The 24039-nt window shown below is 36.9% G+C and overlaps 1 protein-coding gene and 2 long non-coding RNA genes across 3 annotated transcripts; 2 read left to right on the forward strand and 1 right to left on the reverse strand.

Annotated features, from left to right (window-relative positions):
* LOC113292811 lies at positions 1-854 on the reverse strand. The gene is made up of 2 exons (XR_003331882.1): positions 668-854; positions 1-492 (listed from the first exon to the last, which is right to left on the reverse strand). It is a non-coding gene; the product is annotated as an uncharacterized LOC113292811 (long non-coding RNA).
* Positions 855-4422: 3568 nt separating this feature from the next.
* LOC113293856 lies at positions 4423-4986 on the forward strand. Its single transcript, XR_003332619.1, has 3 exons — positions 4423-4461; positions 4757-4838; positions 4971-4986. It is a non-coding gene; the product is annotated as an uncharacterized LOC113293856 (long non-coding RNA).
* An 18405-nt stretch (positions 4987-23391) lies between these two features.
* LOC113294889 lies at positions 23392-24039 on the forward strand. The gene has a single exon (XM_026543262.1). The coding sequence runs from the start codon at positions 23392-23394 to the stop codon at positions 24037-24039; it is 648 nt and encodes a 215-aa protein (XP_026399047.1).

Genomic DNA, 24039 nt, shown 5'->3' on the forward strand with positions numbered 1-24039 from the left:
GAAGGCAAAAATGCAAATCATCTTGCTGATTGTGATTGTGAAAGGCAAATATCTCCGAACAAATACAAAAATATTAAATGAGAAAGCGAGAGAGACTACTAATTGTGATTGTACTTCCTTTGATGTATACAGAATTTCCCTCTTGCTAGTCCTTCAGCCAAAGGATTTGCAAGGGTCATCACCTAATGATACAAAGTTGGAAGTTTTGGCGAACAAGATACTGCAGTGGTGTGCAAACGTACAACTATGTTTTCACTCTCTGCAATTTTTAAGGCTCAAAGGTATCCCTAGTGTAACCACCTTAAACTGAAATAATGCACGAGAATCATCTTTAGAGCCAAGACACAACATGAACTTGGGGATGAATTTGAGTAATAACTAATACCTTCGCTGTGGTCTTTGAATCCTTGAATAATGCATGCACAAATCCAAGGTCTTCCTGAACGTAATGCTTTGGCTCCACCTTTGAGTTCACCATTGTGTTGTTTCAGACTAGAAAAACAAAATGCATAAATTTGAAAATTAAAAACATTGACACCATAACCTAATATTATTATTCTATGAGGAAGTATATGGAGATGCCATATTGTTTTCGTCCAATCAATCTTATAAATTAGTGGATTTATTAATCTATCTAATTGATAAACACAAGAGTTGATTTAGTTACCGGCGAGAAAAATTGGTGGTGACACCAACATATGTTTTTAGAGGTGCGTTGGTGGAGAGAATCAGATAGACCGACCATGATGATGGTGATGGTGATGTTGATGATTGATTTTGGGGTATGGGAGTTTCAATGTGTGATTTTAAGGAGCTGAAGGTTTTGGAAAGATCATCCTTCTCTCCTGCTACTGTCCGTCTGTTCATTATTTCTAGGTTTCCCATCTCGCTTTGGCCCCCCTAATAGTCACGTGCAATATCATCTTCGCACGTGCACCCCCACATCTTAACTAAACTAACTAAAACCATTTACTCGTTTCGTACCTAATAAGATGACCTACTTGGTTTTAAACTTTGTCCCATAAATAGATGACATATTTCACTAATCAAGAAATATTTCTAAAACTACCCTTTTAATTGATTATTTTTTCCATAAGAAATATGTATAATTTGATAGTCATGTTTATCTTCGTTGCGTAGGTGTTTTAAAATGCTTTTCAACGGTATAAAGTTTATAAAAAATCGTGGTATAGTTTAAGAGATAAATCGTTTCTAAATTTTACTAATTATTGCTCATAAGGGTATAATTGTAAAAAAATAGTTGAATATACTCCACTTTCCTCCTTGCCTTAAAATTTGTGCAAACTACAACTAGGTCATCTTATTAGGGACGGAGGGAGTATATAATAACGCGTGTTCACCATCTGAGTAATAAAACTCCAACAAAACAAATTGTGTAAAAAAAACCTAAATTCCCCAACTGTCTAAAATACCCCACGTATTTCACTCGGTTTCACCGCGTATTTTCTTCTAGTTCTCTTTCTTAGTCTCTCAAACATAAGAAAACTAGATTTTATGTCCGTGCTACGCGCCGGGAAAACCCGAGAACTATCCACCATCACCTTTATATGCACCTATAATAGTTTAGTTGGTATCAGTTGTGGAGTAGTTTAGCATTAATAGTTCAACAATAGTATATAAATTTATGATCCAAATAATTTGTGAAAACTTGAATAGTAAAGCAATATTTAAAGTTGAATAAGCAAAAGAACAGCCTAATAACATTGTTGAATTAAAAAATAAACACAGTACCAAAGGAGATCTAATACAATAAGAAAGTTGCACTTGATCATATCCCCATCTCTCTGTGTTAGTGTCCACTATTTTCCCCTTCATGCTCATTACTCTATGGTAATCGTTTTTCTGCAACTTCTTGCCATCATATTAAATTGATGGAAGTGTTATAGTATTTAGTCAAAGACGATTAAGTATGGATGTTCATGATGTTGGACGGTCTCTAGCCTCTAATCGTCTTTGCTACCGTCACAATCGATGGTGGGTATGTTACTAACAATTGAATTCGAAACAACACAATTTTAAATGCTCCATGAAAAACTTTGTCGATTTTTTTTTCTGCACATAAAACCTATATCTTTTGCTAAATGAATGTCATGGAATTTTCTGTTTCGGTTGTTTAAAATATAAGTCTAATGAATTTAGAATTAATGTTCGATCATCCATGGTGAAGAAATAAGCTAAGATCAATGAGTGTTTTGATGAACAACTATTTATTAGAGTAATCTTAAATATTAGGTTATTTTATAGTTTTTTGTTCCAAAAAGAGGTATTTTTTTTATTTGCACAATTTTTATGGTAAGCATGTGATAAAGTAGTTTTGTAATTTATTTCTAAAACTACACTCAACAAAATATTTAATTACCACAATTACCACTAATTATCATTAGTTTGGGGACGGATAGCCGAAATTCATCCTATTATAAATTAAAGTATCTCGTTTTTAGATACAAAAATTAAAAGGAAAAATATCACATTTTAGGAACGGTGGGAGTATATCACAAACACTCGAGATGGAAAAAATGAGTATGATCATCGGCATGATAGAGAGGCAGACATGAAAGGAAGAAGAAGGGTCGAGATTTTACATTTTCCCCCGACCAAAAATCAATTTCGTAGGACCAAATATGAGCTTTCCTCATTCCATATTAGCTTTCCCTAAAACAAATTTTTTTGGGAATTTTAACAAAATGCCACACTTGCAAATCCCGATTAAAGAAACTGCCACCGTTTTTTCAGAGTTTATTTAATGCCACAACCGTTAGCACTAACGCCTTGGACCCACATGATTGGTCAAAATTTTTTGACTTTGTCAAGATTACTTACACGTGTCTTATATGGACGGCTCAAGATGTCGTGCACGAGATTATTACACGTAGCACAGGCTAAATGACTACTTTATCCTTTGTGGGATTGAAAACAGTTTGTATCGCTTCATTTTTCTTCTAGTTTTTTCTCTTTCTCTTTGTCCGCTCTGTTCTCTAGTGGAAGAAATTAGGGTTTGAGTCAGTTTTCAGCTGGATTTTGCTTAGGTTTAGTGTCTGAGTAAAGGGTTATTTAATGGGTTGAATTAGGGGTCGAGAAGAAGGGATCCATTTCTTCCCCAATTCTTTCTCCTCTTACGCATGTCTCTCTGCTGCTGTTATAGATCGATGAAGGAGGCAGATGGGGTTGTTACAGGATTGAGTTTGAGAACAACACAACATGTTAGACATGGGGCTTGGATTAAAACACGGTTTTGAGTTCAAAAAGATAATTGAATCTGATTCTGCTGTTGAAGAAATGGAACTGAGATTCCAAGTTTACAAGGAATTGGAGAGATGGGTTATGTTGGCAGCAACATATCATGTGCGAGAACACGGCAAAGCTTGAGTTGGCATCTGAATTTGATGAGAATATGGAGAAGATGAGTCTGATGTTGATGAATTGGCAGAATTAGGTTATGTGAAGCTCAAGGGTTCGAACTGAGTGAAAATTGGATGGATGGAGGATGAGAAATAATGGGTTTTGGATTGGGATTGAACTGAAACAAGAGAGAATGATGAACTCAGATGAAGATTTTGCTATACATGGAAGAGGGATGGAGTATGTGCTGGTGAAGGGTGGTTGTCTTATTGAGCAGCAGGAACCGTTATATGCATGTGTTAGGAATTATAGGGATTTGAATGAGCTAATGGGTTTATGAATTGTTGGCTGGGTGAACTGATGCTGTTGGTATGAACTGGTGAATGGTTTCGAGCTGAGTTTGTGTGGTGATGTTGGTAGAATGGATGCAACAGTACTGCAATGGAGTGTTGGTCTTGGCTTGTGTTGTCTGCTATTCAAATGGGTTTGTCTCGGACTGGGGTTTTGTTTGTGTTGCTGAGGAGATGAATCTGGAATTCAAGAAGAGCATGTTGCAGATGATGGCAGTTAATGGAAGGCTTGAGACTGAAATAGTGCAGGTGGTACAAGTTGATACTGCATTTGGGAGACAATGTTGCTGCTGCTTCTGCCATTCTGATGTTGTGAGCTGTAAGCTGAAGGGTTTGGCGACTACTGGCGAAGCAAGGGAAGAAAGATGGTGAAATGTTGTTGCTCCTTGAGTTCAAGATTGCAGGAGGTGGAAGCTGATGTTGATTGTTGATGCAAAGAAAGATAATGCAAGAGCAGAATAAGCTACAGGTTGCTGTTGTTGGAATTGGGGTTTGTTGCAGCTGGTCAGATGGAATTGAAGTGATGCTGGTGAAGAGTGACTGGTGGTGGATTGAAGACAGAGTCTAGTGAGCTGTTTGTAGGATTGTAGTAGTGATGCAGCTGAAACTGAGGTGTTGCTATGGAGTGAGCTTGAAGCAATGATGTAGTGGTTAGTGATGCAGAGAAGGGTACCAAGTGGTTGGTTCTGAGAGTTGAGCTGGCGCTGCAGATGAAGGAACTGCAGAGGAGGATGCTGCTGCTTTAATCAAGGTATATTGAAATATAAATTTGTGGAGTATCTGTTGTATAAAAAGGACAATTAAGAAAAATCTTATGGGTTGCAAACTTGCCCTTGGATCTAAATTAGTATTCAGACCAGTTTTTTATTATATTTTTTTGAGTTTGTTGACAAATGCAATCCTATTCAGAACATGTGTAATATAGTATATCCTAATTGATAGTTCATTTTGATAGTACCCGGAGGTTGTTGCTTCATTTTTATTGTTTAATTCATAAATTGTGTCATGTTGTTGAGTGGAACTGATTTGTGTTATCTATGATACAGGAAAGTGGAACTGAGAAGCCAATAGTAGCATTCATTGCCGGTCTTACAGCTCCACCCGGTCGTCGTATGGGTCATGCTGGAGGTATGCCTGTTAGCTATAGATGCCTGAGCATATCATGTATCGTGTTTCATTTGTTTCTGCATCTTACTTAAGCTGTGAGGTTTCTCTGTTATTTGCCTTGTCATCCTAATTTTGTTGTTGTTGCAAATGCAGCTATTGTGTCAGAAGGCCTCTTGAAGGATAGGTTCTGCCCAGGACAAAATCAAGACCCTGAGGGAAGCTGGGGTTACCGTGGTCGAGTCTCCAGCTAAGATTGGTGTTGTCATGCTAGAATGTTTCAAGCAGCGAGGCCTCTTGAAGGATTAGGTTCTGCACCCAATCTCTTTTTTCTTGTTACTACGGGGTGTACGGATTTCACAGAATTTTGGAAGCAGTTTTTGTTTTCTGAATTTGCTTTGTCAATAATTGGAGTTGGTTTTGTAAACACACCTAGCGACAGTCCTTCAATTGCAAGCCTGTTCTGGAGGAAATTATACCATTTTTCATTTTTAGTATAGATTGTTTCTCTTAGATTGATCCCACGTGTATTCCGACCGTTAGCAAATCTTGCACGTTTTTCTCACGTGCACCGAGTCGCGAGTTAACTCACTACTCTATAGCCGGTTAACTCACTACTCTATAACTGATTAACTCAATCCCTGTTAACTGATTCAGGGGCTTCTATGTAATTTTGTACGGGTTATTTAATGCCACGTATGCACTAACAGAGACTAACAATCGTTAACCGTTATCTCAAAAAAACGGGATGAAAAAAGTCAAAAGTATGGCATTTAATAAACTCTGAAAAAAACGGTGGCATTTTCAGAAACTGCATATTGGAAGTGTGGCACTTTATTAAAATCCCCAATTTTTTTTTATAGTCATAACTTACCCAGATTTTCCCCAATTATCAGATTTCATGTCGTGCATTTTCAAGGTAAAATAAAATCATTGTCAGGGAGTCCTAAAGTTGCCTGTGCCAGTATCTATCTTGTCGTAATACGTAGTACTATTGATTAATCTTACATTAATAAAACCTCGGCCTCAACATGCCTTTGATCTCGAGGCACCTCTCTCTTGGTGTTCAATTGGCCTTTAATCTCATTCTGAACTCATAAGCATTCAAATTTAGCTCCAAGGGTCTAAACAGGTTTCACTCCAGTCCAATTTAAGTTGGGGTGCTACGACGCAGTCCCATGTAAGTGTATCGCCGGACACAAAATAGATTAGTCGAGTATAACAATTATGACGATTGTTTGTAAGAATGACGGCATTTTTGTCAGTGACTTTAGTTTTAGTTTATGATGTCTTCCTGCGTTTCTCATTGACACATTTTAAAGTTTAGACTTTAAGTGGGATTATGCAAAACAACCACTGTAATAATGGCCGATTTTTTTTTTTAATAACTTCCCTTCCCAATCATGGCTGCAATTCCATATTCACCGTATATGCATACATATCAAGATTAATTCCATTACTAAATCTTCCCAATCATGGCTGCAATTCCGTATTCACCGTATATACATACATATCAAGGTTCCATTACTAAATGAGTATACTGAAGATCTATTGTACGGAGTATTTGTTTCCTATACACTCCAAAGTGCATGATTTTTTTTATATACTAATCTTAGCCCCAGAGCGATCTTATTAGGTTAACTCAAATCTAACCAATTCACTTGATTGGTTATCTATTCGAAGTTTTAGATCTCATAGTATTCTATCTGTTAGTAGAACGGGTGTGCTAGTTCCAAGACTCGGGGACGGTTCATTGATTCTTTAAGAAAAGTGTTGTTATGTTCAGTATTTTTCTCACTACGAAAAGAACTGTTGCTACTACCGTTTATGGATAAAAACCGTTTCTGTTGTTTTCGGTAATTTCGTGTGTGTGGGTGAGAAACGAGTCTAAACCCTAAACAATGTACTGCACGGGAATACTTTTGATTCGAGAGATCAATCTGTACAATCCTGGCCTAAACCAAGAAATGGTCGTTTCAGGCTTGCTTCGGTCACAAAGTGAAGGAGAAGGGCTGGTCTTAGGGAGGGAAGCGAAGAAAGTGTTGAGACCAGAATAGTTGATTCTGGAAGTGTGGGTGTTTTGTGACTTGTATCAGAAAGATGAACTGGCTAGCTGAATGAAAGCTATCAGATGATTTCTGGATGTGGTATTGTTCTCCTGACCAAAACTTGTTGTTTGGTGGAAATATGTGAGACCCATTTATACAAGTCGCAACAAAACGTACCTTGGTCTCGTAGGAAGTGGAAACGATTGAGTGGTGGAAGAAGGGAGTAACGGGTAACGCCTGGAATTTATGTTTCCATAATGAAGGATACGTTTACACCATTATTTCTTGCCATTACTAACCGCCCTGCTTTATGACACTTTCCTGTAACGGGCGTATTGCACGCCGCACGCTATAAACCGCCAGACCAATACCCTGATGAGTATCCCCCAGTTTGTGACATGTTTTGATGTCTCGAGTGTTTTCGTGGAAAACATGTAGCATTTTGCTACGTGTGGCAAGTTAAAATTGAGAGGCCTGCCGCAGGCAAATAGCATGTGATGCTAGGCTCGTTTTGGCTAGTCGCCTAAAACTTGTCACGAGCTCACCGGCTCAGTGGCGAACTTCGATGGCCGAGATCGCATCTTATAAAATGAGGCTACTCGTTGATTGTGGCTACATTATGTTAGCGCCTGATAATAGCGAAATGGCATTTTGGTGTACGCCAGTGGCATTGCGGCATGGCTCGTGCATGTCAGTGGCACGATGGTGCAAGTGGCGCTCAGCGTAGCCACGACCATTGGGTTTAGGCAGCTGGTCGCCTAAAAGTTTCCACAAGTCTATCAGTTCAGTGGAAAACTTGAATGGCTGAGATTGCATCTTAGGAGGAAGGATAACCGTCGATTATGGCTACCTTATGTTAGCGCCTAATAATGGCGCGATGGCATTTAGGGCATGTTAGCGTCATTAAGGCATAGCTGGCATGGCTCGTGCAAGTGATGCCTGGTGTAGCCATGGCCGCTGGATTTAGGCGGCTGGTAGTCTAAAAGTTGCCACAAGTCTATTAGTTCGGTGGCGAACTTGGATTGCTGAGATTGAGGCTCATGTCTCTCATCAAAGCATGAAAGTTCATGCCATAAAATCTCAGACTGAGAAGGTTGTCTCTTAGAGTACATGTAGATGTGTAGTCTCTCAGCTGAGGCCATGGCACATCTCATGAATACTGAGCAATTTCAGTAATTACTTCGGATCCGGCAATCAGATGAGTATCGAGACTCATGTATCTATACATGAAAGCTCATACCACCTCTGATGGAGAAAGTCTCTCAGAGAAGATGTAGATGTGTAGTCTCTCAGCTGAGGCCACGACACATCTCATACTGTATAGAATCGAAAGATTGTGCGGCTCCTAGACAGCATGTCTTCTAGTAAAGAGCGACAACGTCTTCGGGATGTAACCAAGTTTTCCCCGACTATGCAAGAGGAATATGACACTCCAGCAAGTTCATATTGCTCAACCCTCAGATAATTAATGCTCCTATACAGGAAGCCCTTCTAGTATAGAGTCAGCAATTAATTATCTTAAATCGTCTGAATATCCAGCAATATTCTACGAGTCGTCGCCTGAATATCCAGCAATATTCTAAGATTCCTCGTTATATTTCGTTACTTCAATCTGTGGTTCTTCCCAGCAGAATTCCACAGGTTAGTAATAAATATTCAAAGAAATAGGCATCTGATCATCAAATAAGCCCTGACAAAAATGGTGCAAGTGTAATTAGCAGATAATGCACAGACCAGCATTTTGAATGCACGAACGAGCATTTCAAAAATACGAACGAACGAGGAACCTATGCAAAATAGGAAGGGAAAATAATAATAATAAAATATTAAGCAAAAGCGTCAGGGGACTAGGCTCACCAGCCGGCCATTCATGCCGTGACTAGTCCCGCGCCCAATTTTATATTTTATCATATTTTTACTATTTTCACGATCTCATGAAAATCCTCTTGTTCGAGCAAATTATCTAAATCACATGATTTTATCAAAAATAATAAAATTAGGGAAAGGTGTCGCGGGAACGAGCACCAGCCGGCCATGTCTTGGCCGTGGCCGGTCCCACATCTCACGTTCCACTATTTTATTATTTCTTCTCAAATTATGAAAATTCCTTGATTTTATGAATTTTCCCTAAAATCATGAAAATTACCTAATTTGATGTATTTTTATCTAAATCACATGATTTTATCAAAAATAATAAAATTAGGGAAAGGTATCGCGGGACCGTCGGCCGGTCGGTCATGCCTTGGCCGTGGCCGGTCCCACACCTCACGTCCCATTATTTTATTATTCCTTCTCAAATTATGAAAATTCCTTGATTTTATGAATTTTCCCTAAAATTATCTAATTTCATGTATTTTCTCTAAAATCATGGAAAATATTAAAAAATTAGGAAAACTTGTGGGACCAGGCTCTAGCCGGCCGGCCATGCCCTAGCCGGTCCCACACGCCCATTATTTTATTATTATTTGGTGTTTTGTTTCCTGATTTCATGTAAACTCCTTGATTTCAACAAAATATCTTGGTTTTCAACAAATCCCTTTGATTTTATGAAAATTATCTGAAATCATCAAAATTACATAAAATTGGGAAGAGTGCCTTGGGACCCGCGCCCATTGGCCGGTCGGCCATGCCACGGCCATTGCCGGTCCCACACTCCCATTTCCTATTTTATATTTTAATTTATGTCTCTCATCTCATGGAAGTTCCCTAATTTCGCAAACTCTCCAGTTTCATGGAATTTCCCTTAAATCAGAGAAAAATACATAAAATCACATAAAACTGGGAAAAGCATGTGAGACCGCGTGTCAGTCGGTCGGCCATTCCCTAGCCGTGGCCGGTCCCACACCTTGTGATTCCTTGTTTATTTATTATTTTCATCATCTCATGTATTTTTCCCAGTTTCAGCAAAACCATGGATTTTTCATATTTTCTCCAAATGTTGCTCAAACATGCACTAGAAAATATCAAAATTCTCAGGACTGAAGCACGGACATCATGGTGACACGGGTACATTCCCTTGACCGACCAAGGGTGACCCTGAGGCTTGCAAACAGCTGGTCCCGCGTGCTTTAATAATTTTAACCTAATTTGCTCAGCTGCTCATATTAGGTTCAAACTCTTTCCAAATGACCATCTACTGGTCCCACGTCCATCAAGAGCCGGTCCCATGACCTATTGGCCGGTCCCTCATATTTTCCATAAAACCAGGTTTTATGATTTGTCGCTCTCACGAGCATTTAATCATTCTTTCACCAACTGGTCCTCAAGAGACTTTGGTATTTTTGCTCATTCGAGCATCTGGGCGTTATATGGTGAACCCGTCATCCCATGTAGCCGGTCTTATGTGATTTGCAATAAATCATTATCTCGGTAAAATTAGGGGTTTGAATCCAGAGCTCTGCAGAAACGTAGTTCTGAGCAGATTCGAACACTCTGATAATTTTATGTTGATTCCATGATTAACATTCGTATTTATTTTGCTCGACCCAGCAGTCAGTAACTTAAATTAATATTTTACTTGGTCCAACTACCAACAATTCATTAAAAGAACGATATTTATTCAAACTAGCAATATTTGCTCGAACTAGCAATATTTGCTCGAACTAGCAATATTCGCTTGAACCGGCAATATTTACTCAATAGCAATATTCGCTCGGACTAGCAATATTTGCTCAAACCAGAGAATGTTGGTTCAACTATCAATATTCAACAATTTAGCAACACAGTTTTGCTCGTCTTAGGTTATGATGATACCTCGTCTCAGCAGACACGTTAAATTCATGAGTTTCGAAACATTTACTCACACATGTTCAACTCAGCGCTACATGGACTCATCGTCCCATAAAGTCAGCAACTAACTCCAAAATCACGAGATTTCAATCGTGTCACATGAGGGGATATTAACTAGGGTTTTGGTCTGGCGGTCTACGACACGTGTGTTCACCCGCGATGAGAATGTGAGCAAGTCGTGCAATCAGTTGGAAGAGTCAGCAAAGTAGTGGGTGGAAAGTTAACCAGGTCTCCGCACGATGAGTAATTGGTTTTAACATGATTTCCCCATTTCCCATTCTCTGAAATTCCAGCAACTGTCACACTTCATGGGATCATGGTGTTTTCAACTACGACATTATAAAATGTCTCTGAATCCTGATTGAAAAGACATAAGTTTTCGAACACTCGAACAACATTCGCCAAGACGAGCAATTTCTCATCAAAGTTCATACAGACAATCTTTCGTCTACACGAACTCACAGAAATTACTCTCAATTGAGCAAAATTCAAAGCATTTTCACGCTGAATTCATAATACATCTACAATCTCAGATCACCATTGATCTCACGTATTTCTCATCTTCCCTCCTACAGATCAACCGATCCTCTCTTGTGACCGAATTGACTCTGGAACGACCATTGTTCTTGGTTTAGGCCGGGGTCTTACAGATTGATCTCTCGAACTTAAAGCACTCCCTTCTTGCAGTGCATCTGTGTAAGGTTCAACATTTCGCTCGGTTCAAGGAGTCTCCACACGGTCGATTGTTCAATTCCGTAAAAGCCAGCAAATCGTTTTTCCCCACTCACAGAGATCAATTCGCCACCATCACCACCTTGGTTTCGCTAATTGAGTTTGTAATAATAATCGAATACCTGAATCATTTCGACGCATTTTCAGATTCCATTATATTACTATCAATTGATTCACATTATTAGTTGTGGTGGCCGAGAAGAGGAAGAGGTGTTGCCGGTTGGTTGGAGGAAGAAGACAAGAAGGCGGTGTTGGTGGAGATGGTTGTGGTTGTGCCGGTGGTATAGAAGTAGAAGGAGAAGGTGATGTTGCTGGTGGTGAAGGTGGAGGAGGACGCAATGGAGGAGGTGGTGTTGATATCTGATCTGAACATCGTAACCGGTTTGGTGGCGGCAGATGTGTTGTTGGTGGCGATGTGAAATGGTAATAGGCGATAAAAGAAAGAGGTGTTGCTGGATATGAAGGAGGAGGAAGAGGATGAGGTGTTGGTATCGGATCTGGAAGTGGTAGTGGTTTGGTGATGGTGCGGAGGTAGGTGGTGGTGGTGGTCTTAGGAGAATAAGGAAAAAGAAATGAAATCACGAGAGGAGAAGAAAGACTTATACGCATGTATATACTATAGGGAAGGTTTGTAAATACATAAAGTAATGAAAACTAAATTTAACAATTTTAATTTGATGAAAACCAGATTTAACAGTGGTGGTTGTGTAAGTCAAAGAGTATCACCTTGGTTTTTTAGAGCTTAATATTTTATATAAACCAAGAAAGTTTGGAGTCGTTAATTCCATTTGTTTTATGAAAACCAGAGATCAAAATTTGATCATAACTTTCAAGAAAGTAATAAAAAATCGGTTCTTATTCCTCTCTGAACTGCACAAATTTGGTCGCCAAAACTCAAGAACATTCGGACCGCAGGTAAAGGGTTTTCTTCTTCTCAAATTCTACATTTGATCGTCTATCTAAATTTCTCTGGGTTTCATGTATTCTGATGAAATCATATTGGGTTCTTGAAGTAATTAGTCAGGGTTTAGCGATTTTATTATTGAGTAACTGAAGAAATTAACTCTCTTGAGTTCAGTTGAACTAGGATCCAACAGTAGAACTCTCAAGAACCTTTTTTTTGCTCGATTACTTTCAAGAACCTGTACACAATGAATTCTTGATTATTTTTAATTAATAATAAATTATGGGTATCGAGGGTTCATAGATCGGAAAACAGAAATCAAAGAAGACAATGTTTAAAGTGGTTCGGCACTAACGCCTACATCCACTGACAGAACCCCGAAGGATGAATTTGATTGATCTCCAGAGTTTGATAATTCTGGGATAACTTTACATTTACATTCACGCTCTTATTTATAGTGTGATATGACTAAACCTAAGAAGATAATACCTTAACTAAAATACCTTGACTAGGTAAATATTTAGGAAAATATAAAGATTACATTTAATAATTTTGATCTTGTAATCTGTAATTATCTTCTAATATCTTCTCTTCATGGACATTGCACGGACACCTCGGTATCTTCTCTTCACGTACGGTTACCTTGATATCTTGTATATGGGGAATATATTTCAACACCCCCCTCAAGTTAAACACGGAAATGTTTTGAAGTGTTTAACTTGAACCATCTCAATAAAATGTCTTGTAGCTTGAACTTTGATTGTTGACCATGGTATTTGATCTTCGATGACAGACCACGATAGTTGAATAAAGGAAAGCCGCGATAGCAGAAGCAACAAAATGATAACTGCAGAGTATATATGTAGGTCTTTTACGGAGAATTGGCTTGATTGGCCAATGGACTTTATTTTTAATTACTAACCATATGAGAAATCCATGTTGAGTCCATGTTGAGAAACATTAATGGACTTCGAAGAGACTCCTATAAAGTGAACACAATGGTAAAACAACCCATTTGGAAAGATTTGGAAGCTAAGATGAACCGATCTTGATTGGAGATCATAATAATTTTGGAAACATCCCAGCACAATAATTCTGGAGAGTAAATGAGTTTCTAAAAGACCAAAAAGAAAAAAAAGGTCTCGACAGTGAAACGGAAAGATAATCGATTTCGATCTGCAAATAAAATCAATTGCCGAATATGCGACTTAATTGATTTGACAACAAGATAATTAACATATCCATAGGGATATCCAACAGTGGAATTTGAATATCATTGGTTCTGAAAAAGTGTAAAGATGAACACAGTGATTGATATTTTGTTGATGTTAAAATAAGATCTTGGATAAAGATCTAAAAGAGATATATTATATCATCGACCAGACGATAGCGATTTTGATCTTGGTGTTAGATCCATATAGTGATTAATGGATTCTAAATTGTGATAAATATATCCCAAACGATATTGGTGAATATTTTCATAAGAAATGAGATATTCTCGAAAATGGAATGATATTTCGGAATCAGATGAATATTTCTCAGAAAATATGGAAAGAGTTAAGACGTGATACATACATCTTTTATTTAAGGAATATTGGCTCATAAAATCAGAGCAAGTAGCGAATTGTAAGATCTTGGAGATCTTGGATAATGATCAAAATGTAGATACATTAGATGAGTTTTCGTGACTGAAAACTGATTTCGAAAGATTTTAAAGAAACCCATGATAAATGGATCGTGAGTTAATGAATCAACCCTTAATATATCCCAGAAAAAAAAATATGGGACAAGAGCATGATAGATTGATAGAGTCGTGGTTGATAACAACCAGTAACAAAAGATTAAAAAAAAGGTTTTTCAACCAGTAATAACCAAAAATAACTCATTTGACTTAATGGATTCCCATTAGTCACGGTTATAGATGAGAGTCAATATTAATGTGTGGTTGAATAATTTGTAACACCACAAATAGAAAGAATATTATCGAAAATAAATGAAGATTTCCGGCGTGATATTGACCAGAAGTATGAAAATAGGAGATAAATATTATAGAACCCACGAATCTTATAAGCAAAAAAAGACGTGAACACTATACCATGTCTTTACTGTTTGATGATTTAAGAACAGAAAGAGCATTGATTAGTTTAGATGTAAATAAACTGTGAATACTGAAACAAGTCCTCTTCAAAAGTTTGATACCCAATTCTGATAACAGGAAAAATAAAGTTTTGAACTTCCCCGTGATTTAAGATGCTAACCCTAAGAAATCTGGGAAGCAGTGAAAATATCAAGCACCATGTAAACATAAAACTCAAAACAAAAAAGATGCTTAGATGCGAAAAACGAAGATTTTAATTTTGTAGCGGAAGCGATTCGAGCGGATCTCCCCGCTATGATACCATAATAAATTATGGGTATCGAGGGTTCATAGATCGGAAAACAGAAATCAAAGAAGACAATTTTTAAAGTGGTTCGGCACTAACGCCTACGTCCACTGATAGAACCCCGAAGGGTGAATTTGATTGATCTCCAGAGTTTGATAATTCTGGGATAACTTTACATTTACATTCACGCTCTTATTTATAGTGTGATATGACTAAACCTAAGAAGATAATACCTTAACTAAAATATCTTGACTAGGTAAATATTTAGGAAAATATAAAGATTACATTTAATAATTTTGATCTTGTAATCTGTAATTATCTTCTAATATCTTCTCTTCATGGACATTGCATGGACACCTCGGTATCTTCTCTTCACGTACGGTTACCTTGATATCTTGTATATGGGGAATATATTTCAACAATTAACTTTGTTAAAATCTTCTTTTAATTTTTGTATTCGGTCAAAAGAAATCCTTAAAATCTTATCAAATTTTCAACTTTTCTTTTGATACGAATGTTTCTTTCTTTTAATATAAATGTTATGCTTCTTGTTTAATCATCTTTAGGAATTTTTCTTGTTGATATTAGAGATTAAACCTCTTCGTCTAATCCATCTTACTAATAAAGAATGGACTCTTCTAATGATGAAGACAACAGAGTCGATGACTCAACCGATGAGGATAATTTCCCGTATGACATGGAACGGTACAGTGAAATCTTAAATGGACCTCAACCAGTTGTTGGGACTACTGAAAACCAGGAGAATGCTTCCCTGGTTCCAAGTAACGGAATGGATGATTTAAGCGATGAGGATAGTTTTCCTTACGACATGGAACGTTACGGTGAAATCTTAAACTTAAATAACAAGAATGGATCTCAACCAGTTGTTGAGACTAGTGAAAACGAAAATGCACAGAAAGATGTCGTTGTTTCAAGTAACGCAGGTGAACCAGCTGAGTTGAATGTTCAGGTTTCTGTCCCAAATTTGGAGCGTCGTCAGCTTGATCCGAATGTGGAGACTAGTGTCCATGCTGATACTGAAATATCTACTAGCCTGAATATTTCAGTTGGTACAGGGAAAACTTCTGAGCAACAAACAGATTCAAACGATTTTGACCTGTCTTCTACTTATTTTCCTTACGACGCCGATCGGTTTGGTAAATTTATGAACTTGGAAACAAATGAACAGGAGCCAACGGATGGCACACGTGCAATGGAATATGAAAATGTAGCTGCCTCAAGAAACCAAGACAGCATTACTGATGATGTTGCAATACCGGATTTGAGTAATATATCGGTCGAAAATGAAGAAAACTCTGGCCAGCAATCAGATTCGAATGAACAAGATCCATCCCCTCCATATTTCCCCTATGACATGGATCGATTTGGTGAATTCTTGGACCCCAACAACCCGAGTGTACCTCTACGAACAGATGAGATTATTGGAAAACGATTAATCAAATACGATTTTTAAAGTTTTAATAAAAATTATAATTTATTGTTTTCTTTTGTGAATGAAAAACTTATTAATCCCACACCGTGGAGTTTCCACTTTTTAGTTGTTTTAAGAGACTATATAAGCTTTTAGTCCCACATCGGGGAGTTCATCTTTTTAAGTTGTATTATTCCATTACATAAACAAATTCACTACTTTTGTAAAATCTAGGGGAAAGGGGTTGCTCTATATTTTAGAGGGACCCCCAAAAAAATATATTTTATATTGTTTTCTTATGCGTTCGCGTTTTTCCTTAAGGGTTTTTTCGGAGTTGCCAAGATCAAGTTGAGCATCTACTGCATATGCTAGTAGTAGGTGTAGTAGGGTGTTTTATCCTGGAGATATCCGTCCTGTGAGGGCTGTAGCATCACTCTTGAGTGTAGCCGGGCACTAATGTCTTAAGGGCAACGTGTTGAACACGTGACTCACTATGTTTTTCCAAAGTTTTGCCTTGTTGTTGTTGTGGAGATCTGAAGAGCTCGTTCGTTTCATCAAATCGATCACTTCCATTATAAAGGAGCTAAGTATCAATAACTTTTGCTTTTTTGATTTTTCCTTGTTTTTGATTATTGCACCCAAAAATCTTAAGACATTACAATTTGTAATAATCATGGATGTTAATTGTGAAGTGAAAAACAAAAAACGAATTTTTGTTCATCTGTAGAGTTTCAAATTTATCTCTTAACCTAGAAGGAATTTCGATGAACCCTTTTGACCTAATGTAGTAGTTACCCACATAAAATTTCGGAATTTTTGGAGTTGTAAAAGTATTTTTTTGATATTTTACAAAACAGAAATACGTTTCTGAAAAATTCTGACGAGCAGAAATTTGTTGTTAACTAAAGTAGTTTTTATGGGGTAACCATGAGTTTTTTTGATATGGTGATTCAAACGAAGTTTGTAGATCTAGATGTTATCTTCAGAACTCATATTTTATTTTTCGATTTGGAACTAAGGTTTGTGAGATGTGGTGTGTTAGGTGATTCGGAAATTACCGTGTCCGTGGTCAAAGTATAAACGAAGATTATGACATGAAATTGGAAAGGGACATGGATACCAGGAGCATGTGAATGAACACAAGTCTTCCAAAGCTGACAAAGGTGAGAACATCAAACAACTCTAAGCGTAGTCTTCATAAGAAAGGTATGTTTCGTAAAACTGAATCCGGTATTACTTTACCTAAGGGTGATTGTTATGTTTGTAAAATTCCTAGCCACGCGGCAGTAAATTGTAGACAACATAAAAACCTTAATAAGTAGAAAGTTAATGATAATTTAGTTGAAACAAACTAGAACGAGTTCAGTGGCATGATGTCGAAAGTTATTTTAATAACCAATATGAGAGACCAGTAGGTGGAATCTGGAGCCACCAAGAATGTTTGTTGAAACATAGACCTGTTCACCTCCTATCAGAGGATAGGGGATGTCGAGAAACTCTTTTTGAGTAACTCATCTGCAATCTAGGGGAAAGGGGTTGCTCTATATTTTAGAGGGACCCCGAAGGGAAAATATTTTATATTGTTTTCTTATGCGTTCGCGTTTTTCCTTAAGTGTTTTTTTCGGAGTTGCCAAGCTCAAGTTGAGCATCTACTACATATGCTAGTAGTAGGTGTAGTAGGGTGTTTTATCTTGGAGATATCCGTCCTGTGAGGTCTATAGCATCACTCTTGAGTGTATCCGGGAGCTAATGTCTTAAGGGAAATGTGTTGAACACGTGACTCACTATGTTTTTCCAAAGTTTTTCCTTGTTGCTGTTGGGGAGATCTGGAGAGCTCGTTCGTTTCATCAAATCGATCACTTCCATTATAAAGGAGCTAAGTATCAATAACTTTTGCTTATTTGATTTTTCCTTGTTTTTGATTATTTCACCCAACAGAGATTAGTGAAATCCATGGAGAAAGTGCAAGCAACGAGGACAATGAGCTGGTTTCTGAACCAGCAAACTCAAGTGATATGAAGAGAATCTATCTTATACACTTTTCCATTCCGAATGCTTTGGAGACTTTAACAATAACATGAGCGACGATTTGCATTTTACACTATGAGCGACGATTTGTACCTATCATTTTTCAGTTCTTTTCCCCCTTGTTATTTTTAGCACTGATATGAATTTCTGTAAACTTATGCATTTACATTTTAAAAAGCCAAAAAATGAAGACTTTTGAGCTATGAGTTAGTTTCATCCTTAACCACTTATATATCTTTTATGGCAGATGCAGATTTGGATGATTGGATAAAAAGATTACTTCTCACTCTTGATTAATTTTGGTATGCTACCATTAACAAATATGAAGCATCCACGAGGGATCATATTGTTTTGTTGTCCATCTGCGACCCGACTTTGATAATAGTAACAATGTCAGTGCTCAATGAATGGATTGAGTTTCAGTATGAATTTAGATTTGTTGTAGGTTCACCAAATTAAGAATCCATATATGATCTTTAATGCTCATCTTCTTATCTTGCGTAATTTTCTTTTGGGTTCCTACTTGATAACTGAACTACATAATTATGCGGAATTCAAACGGTGTATTGTGCTTTTATTTGTTGCTTTTTCGGGTGGTGAAATGTTATAAACTGCTGATATATGTCAACACGTAAACTTCATGAATAAACGAACCGATTAGACAAGGGACGGACTCAAAAATTTCTCTTGGATAGGGCTATATTCTCAAGTTTGTGTTAGGCGGCGGACCGCCGCCATCTTTATTTATTTTAGAGCTTATATGCAAGTAGAGTTCGGGTATACACTATCCTATAATGCATATCCATATTGCAGCCCATAGGTTTTCAAGTCTTTTTTTTTGCTAGGAAAGGAGAATTTTCATTGATAAAGCAGAAAGATTACATGAGATTTAGGCCGAATGGAGCACCATTGTCCAACCATTCTCCCGAGACATTAAATCTTCTACAATATCTGGTCGCTTTGTCAGCCCAGCCGTTAAAGTCTCTACTAACATACTCAAATTTAAGATAATTAAAATCCTTAAAGAGATAAAGACAATCCTCTAAAATAGAATGATTGAACCAGCTAATCTGATGTATTAAGAAAGGAAATAACATTCTTGGCATCACTTCTAAGACGGACTTTACTTATATTTCTTGCTTTTGCCCACTTCGCTGCTTCAAGCAAAGCTGCGCATTCCGCCTCTTCCGGATTCATGGCACGACCTGCGACTGTCCTGCACCCTTTGCATTCACCTGATACATTATATATTGCAGTACCAACACCAGAGTTGTTAGTATTCTTGTCAAAAGATGCATCACAATAAATAATATAACAATCTTGTGGTAGTTCTTCATTGGAAGGAAGAGCTTGCTCATAAGTAACTGCAATTTGACTGTTATTCTGATTAGAGACTAAATAGTCATTAGTATCACTAATAAGTCTAAAAGAAAGTCTTGATGTACCCAATGCATTAGTAGGCTTTTGTTGAAAATATGAAAACATATATCCCTCCACAAACACCAAGCAGTAGTTAAAACTGAACAACAAAGTCACTGTTGGAAGAGAGATATTTGTTAATCCAGTCATAAATATTCATATTAGAAGCAACATCTTAAATAACAGAGTTACCAAAATTCCAAATAGCTTTAGCAAACGTATAGTGAAGCAACAAATGTTCATTAGTTTCAGGAGAATTAGAATCACACATGCTGCAAATAATATCCTAATTAGGTTTGAAAGCCGCCAATCTAGACTTAGTATGCAGAATTCCTTCAATACATTTCCACGAGAAAAATTGGATTTTAGGGAAAAGAGCAGCCTTCTAGAGATTCTTATAGATGGGATTAACCTGATGATTAGTACTAGCAGAAGGTAGGCCACCAGAAAGAAGTTTATAAACAGACTTAATAGAAAGTTTCCATTTTTCGTAAATGGCCAAATCAACCTATCATTACCTACCATGGGAATCCTAATATTCATTATCTTTTGGCTATTGTCTTGTGTGAAGTATGTTTGCACTAGGTCAGGATTCCAAGTTCTGGAATCTACATCTATAAAGTCATTCACACACATATTAGGATTCAGATAAGAAATGCATAAAGGAGAAGACATGTTTGGAACCCAATTATCACGAAAAACATGAATATAAACTCCATTTCTGACTTCCCAAATAGAATGTTTCCTAACAATGTTAAGACCATGGCTAATACTCTTCCATACCCATGAAGAGTCCTCAATTCCATGATGATGCAAGGGATGACAATTTCTGAAATATTTGCATTTTAAAATTTTAAACCAAATCTCATCAGAAGAATGAATAAGCAGCCAGGCAGTTTTAGCAAGTAAAGCTTCATTGGTAAACTTAAGATTCTTGAATTCTAATCCCCCTCTCATTTTATGAGTGCAAACTTTGTCCCATCTTTTAGGATAAGAACCCCCACTAGAATTTTTTCTCCCACCAGAAATCCCTTTGGGATTGTTCCATTTTATGGATAATATTATCCGATATCAGTAAAGAGTTCATATGGTAAATGGGAGAGGAATGCAAAACATTATTAACCAAAACAGACCTCCCAGATTGGGTTAAATGTTTTGCCTTCCACTTGGCCACCCTTTTATCAAAACGATCAGCAAGATAGGAGAAAGACTCACTCTTGGATTTTTTCATGAATATAGGAATGCCTAAGTGTTTGTCATTAGGATCAACTTTTTTAACATTAAGTGATCTAATGATGGAGATACAATGGTCTGGATGAACATTCTTACTAAAGAAGCATCCATATTTTTGAAAATTTATCACTTTGTCGGAGATAAGACTAAAATCCTTAACGAGAGACATTAAGTTACTAGCCTCATCATGGGTGGATTTCGTGAATAAGAGACAATCGTCATCAAAGAGGAGATGAGATATACTAGGCGCCTATTTGCGGACTTTAAATCCGTGAATAAGATTACAACTCTCGGCATGCATCAAGTATCTAGAGAAAGATTCCATACATAAAATAAACAAGTATGGAGATAATGGGTCACCTTGTCGAAGACCTCTGCTAGGTTTATAAGCTGGACAAGGAGTGGTGCTAATGCATAAGCAGAAAACCAAAACTTTTGAGAACATTAATCAAAAAAGACCACTCAACTCTATTGAAAGCCTTGGACATATCAAGTTTTAGACCCATAATACCACATTTGTCTTTTTTTCTTTTTCCTGTTCATAAAATAAACTACCTCATGGGAAATGATCACATTATTCTGAATATTCCTATTAAGAACATAAGCAGATTGAAAAGGTAATATAATTTTGCCTAGCAGTGGTTTAATTCTATTAACAATTATCTTAGAGATGATTTTATAACTAGTGTTGCATAAAGAGATCGGTCTAAATTCAGCAGGATTGTCAGGGTTGTTGACTTTAGGTATCAGAGATAAAAATGTATGGTTCATTTCTTTGAGCAGGTGTTTAGAATGAAAGAAACTTTGAACAGTTTGAAAGACATCATTCTCAATTAGCTTCATGTTCTGTTTGTAGAATCCTGGTGGGAAACCATCAGGACCCGGGGCAGACCATGAAGACATTTGCTTTATTATATCTCTGACCTCTTGTAAAGTCATGAGACTTATTAACTTTTCATTGTCCTCATTAGATATACAAGGGTTTATGAAATTTAAAAATTCTCTATTTTGAAAAGGTTTTGAAGTGGTACTAATTGAACTGAAATGGGAAACCAATAGATCTTCAAGTTGATCTCTATCCTTAGACCATTGGCCATTGTTCAATTTGAGGGAACTAATATGATTGAAATGCCTTCTCCTATTCACATAAGCGTGTTAGAAGTTCGTATTTCGATCATGACCCTTAATATACTCAACTCTAGACTTTTGGGCATAAAAGTCCTCTTGGATTTTTTCCAATACTCTAACTGTAACTTAACTTGTTTAATAGCGTCAAGGTTTTGTATAATATTAGTCTGACTATTCAGAGCTTGCAGTTGAGAGCCAAGAGTTCTCACTTTATGATCAATATTACCAAAATGGGAAATAGTCCACTTTTTCAAATCATGCTTAACATTTATAACTTTATTAACAAACTGATAAGCATGAGACCCTCTGACTGATATAGAAAAAGCGTTTTTAATCACAAAATGCGAGGAAGAATCGCTAAACCAACACTTGTAATATCTGTAGGGACTTTTACCTTGGTGAGTATTAGTATTTGTCACCAAGATAATTGGCAAACGGTCTGAGCCTATAGATTCAATGTGGAAAACTTTAGAGTTCACATAATGACTTGGCCACAAGCCATTTACCAAGGCCCTGTCCAATCTGGCTCTAATATTGGCATTGCCAGATTGTCGATTTGACCAAGTAAATTGAGATCCCAAAAAACCTATAAGATAAATCGGATCTATCAATTATTTATTGGATTATATGGAATTATTCAGTTGTGGGGCTGGTGGATGTAAACCTCTCATGGGAAAACATAATTATATTAAGGTCGCCGATGAGAACCCATGGGAGATTAGCACGTTCACCAATCTCACTAATGTAATTCCGTTGTTGTAACTTATCATCATGGTATACAGAACCATAGAGAAATGTTATAAGGAATTCAGGATTGATGGGCTTATAGGAAATGATTGTATTTATCATCGTATCGGTATTCTGCACAGTTTCTAAATCAAAACCACTCTTCCACATTAAAGTTATACCACCTGAGAGACCAGGGTAGGGAAATATCCAATTATTAGGATAGCTGAATCTTCTCATATATTGGCTCATTTTAGTGAAGTCATTTTTGGTTTCGCATAAAAATATCACATCAAGATTTCGACTCTTAATAAGATTACCTAAAGCAGTTCTAGTTGTAGGGTTTCTGAAGCCCTGACAATTCCACGACAAGATTCTCATGATGATCAGAGAATAAACAATGAGACTAGAACTGCTAATATGTGACACTAATTTAAACCTATTGGGGCACAACTGCCGATACCACACTATGAATAAATAGAGAAAGATGAACTAACTACCAATACAAATAGAACAACTGATGGATGAAATGAAAACTTATGATCGGGACTGATTTGAGCTCTGAGGATCTGTGACCAACTCACTTCTCAATTTTCATTCTCGTTTTCGAATTCAGCGTTCATTGTAATTAATTCAGGTGATTTCAATCGGAACTTTAATGATTGGCGTTAATTTCTTCTTCAGGTATTAGCTGCTAGTCTTTAATTCAGGCAGATTTCATTAATTTTTCATGGAAAATTCTTCAAACCCAAAAATGGGTTCTTCTAATGTCAATCTTACAAACTCTGTTGATCTTAACAATCCTGTTGAGGAAAGTCCTTCAATAGATCTTGTAAAAGGAACTAATGATAGATGTGCTATTTCGAAATTCTCATTGATTGGAAGACTTGATTTAGTTCGATTGAAATTTTCTGAATCTGTTTTGGATCTGAAAAATCAGTGGAAACTTGAAGGTCAATGCAAAATAATTCCATTAGGAAAAGGATTCTTCACAATCAAACTTGATAATGAGAAGGATAAGGGTTATATTAAAGCTGGTAAATGGGAAGTTCGTCATCAGGAATTATGGACTAGAAATTGGATTCCTAATTTTCGTCCAGAAAATCATCGTACTTCTTATGCAAATATTTGGGTACATCTTCCAGGATTAAGCTTAGAGTATTGGGATGAACAAACTTTATTCATTATCTGCAATGCTTTGGGTACTCCATTTAAAGTGGATGAAGCTACATTAAACGTTAAAAGTGGTTTATATGCAAGTGTCTTAGTAAATATTGATTTAGCAAAGAAGGTGCCAAATAAACTTTGGATCAAAATAAAGTTTGGAGGTTTTATGCAAGATGTTTTACTTACCAATCTACCTAAATTCTGTCACAACTGCAAAATTGTAGGTCATTTTTAA

This window comes from Papaver somniferum, chromosome 7 (assembly GCF_003573695.1).
Source record: "Papaver somniferum cultivar HN1 chromosome 7, ASM357369v1, whole genome shotgun sequence".
NCBI lineage: Eukaryota > Viridiplantae > Streptophyta > Magnoliopsida > Ranunculales > Papaveraceae > Papaver > Papaver somniferum.

Coding starts and splice junctions, on each gene's coding strand:
- LOC113294889 (XM_026543262.1), top strand. CDS start 23,392: ATGGGTTCTTCTAATGTCAATCTTACAAACTCTGTTGATCTTAACAAT.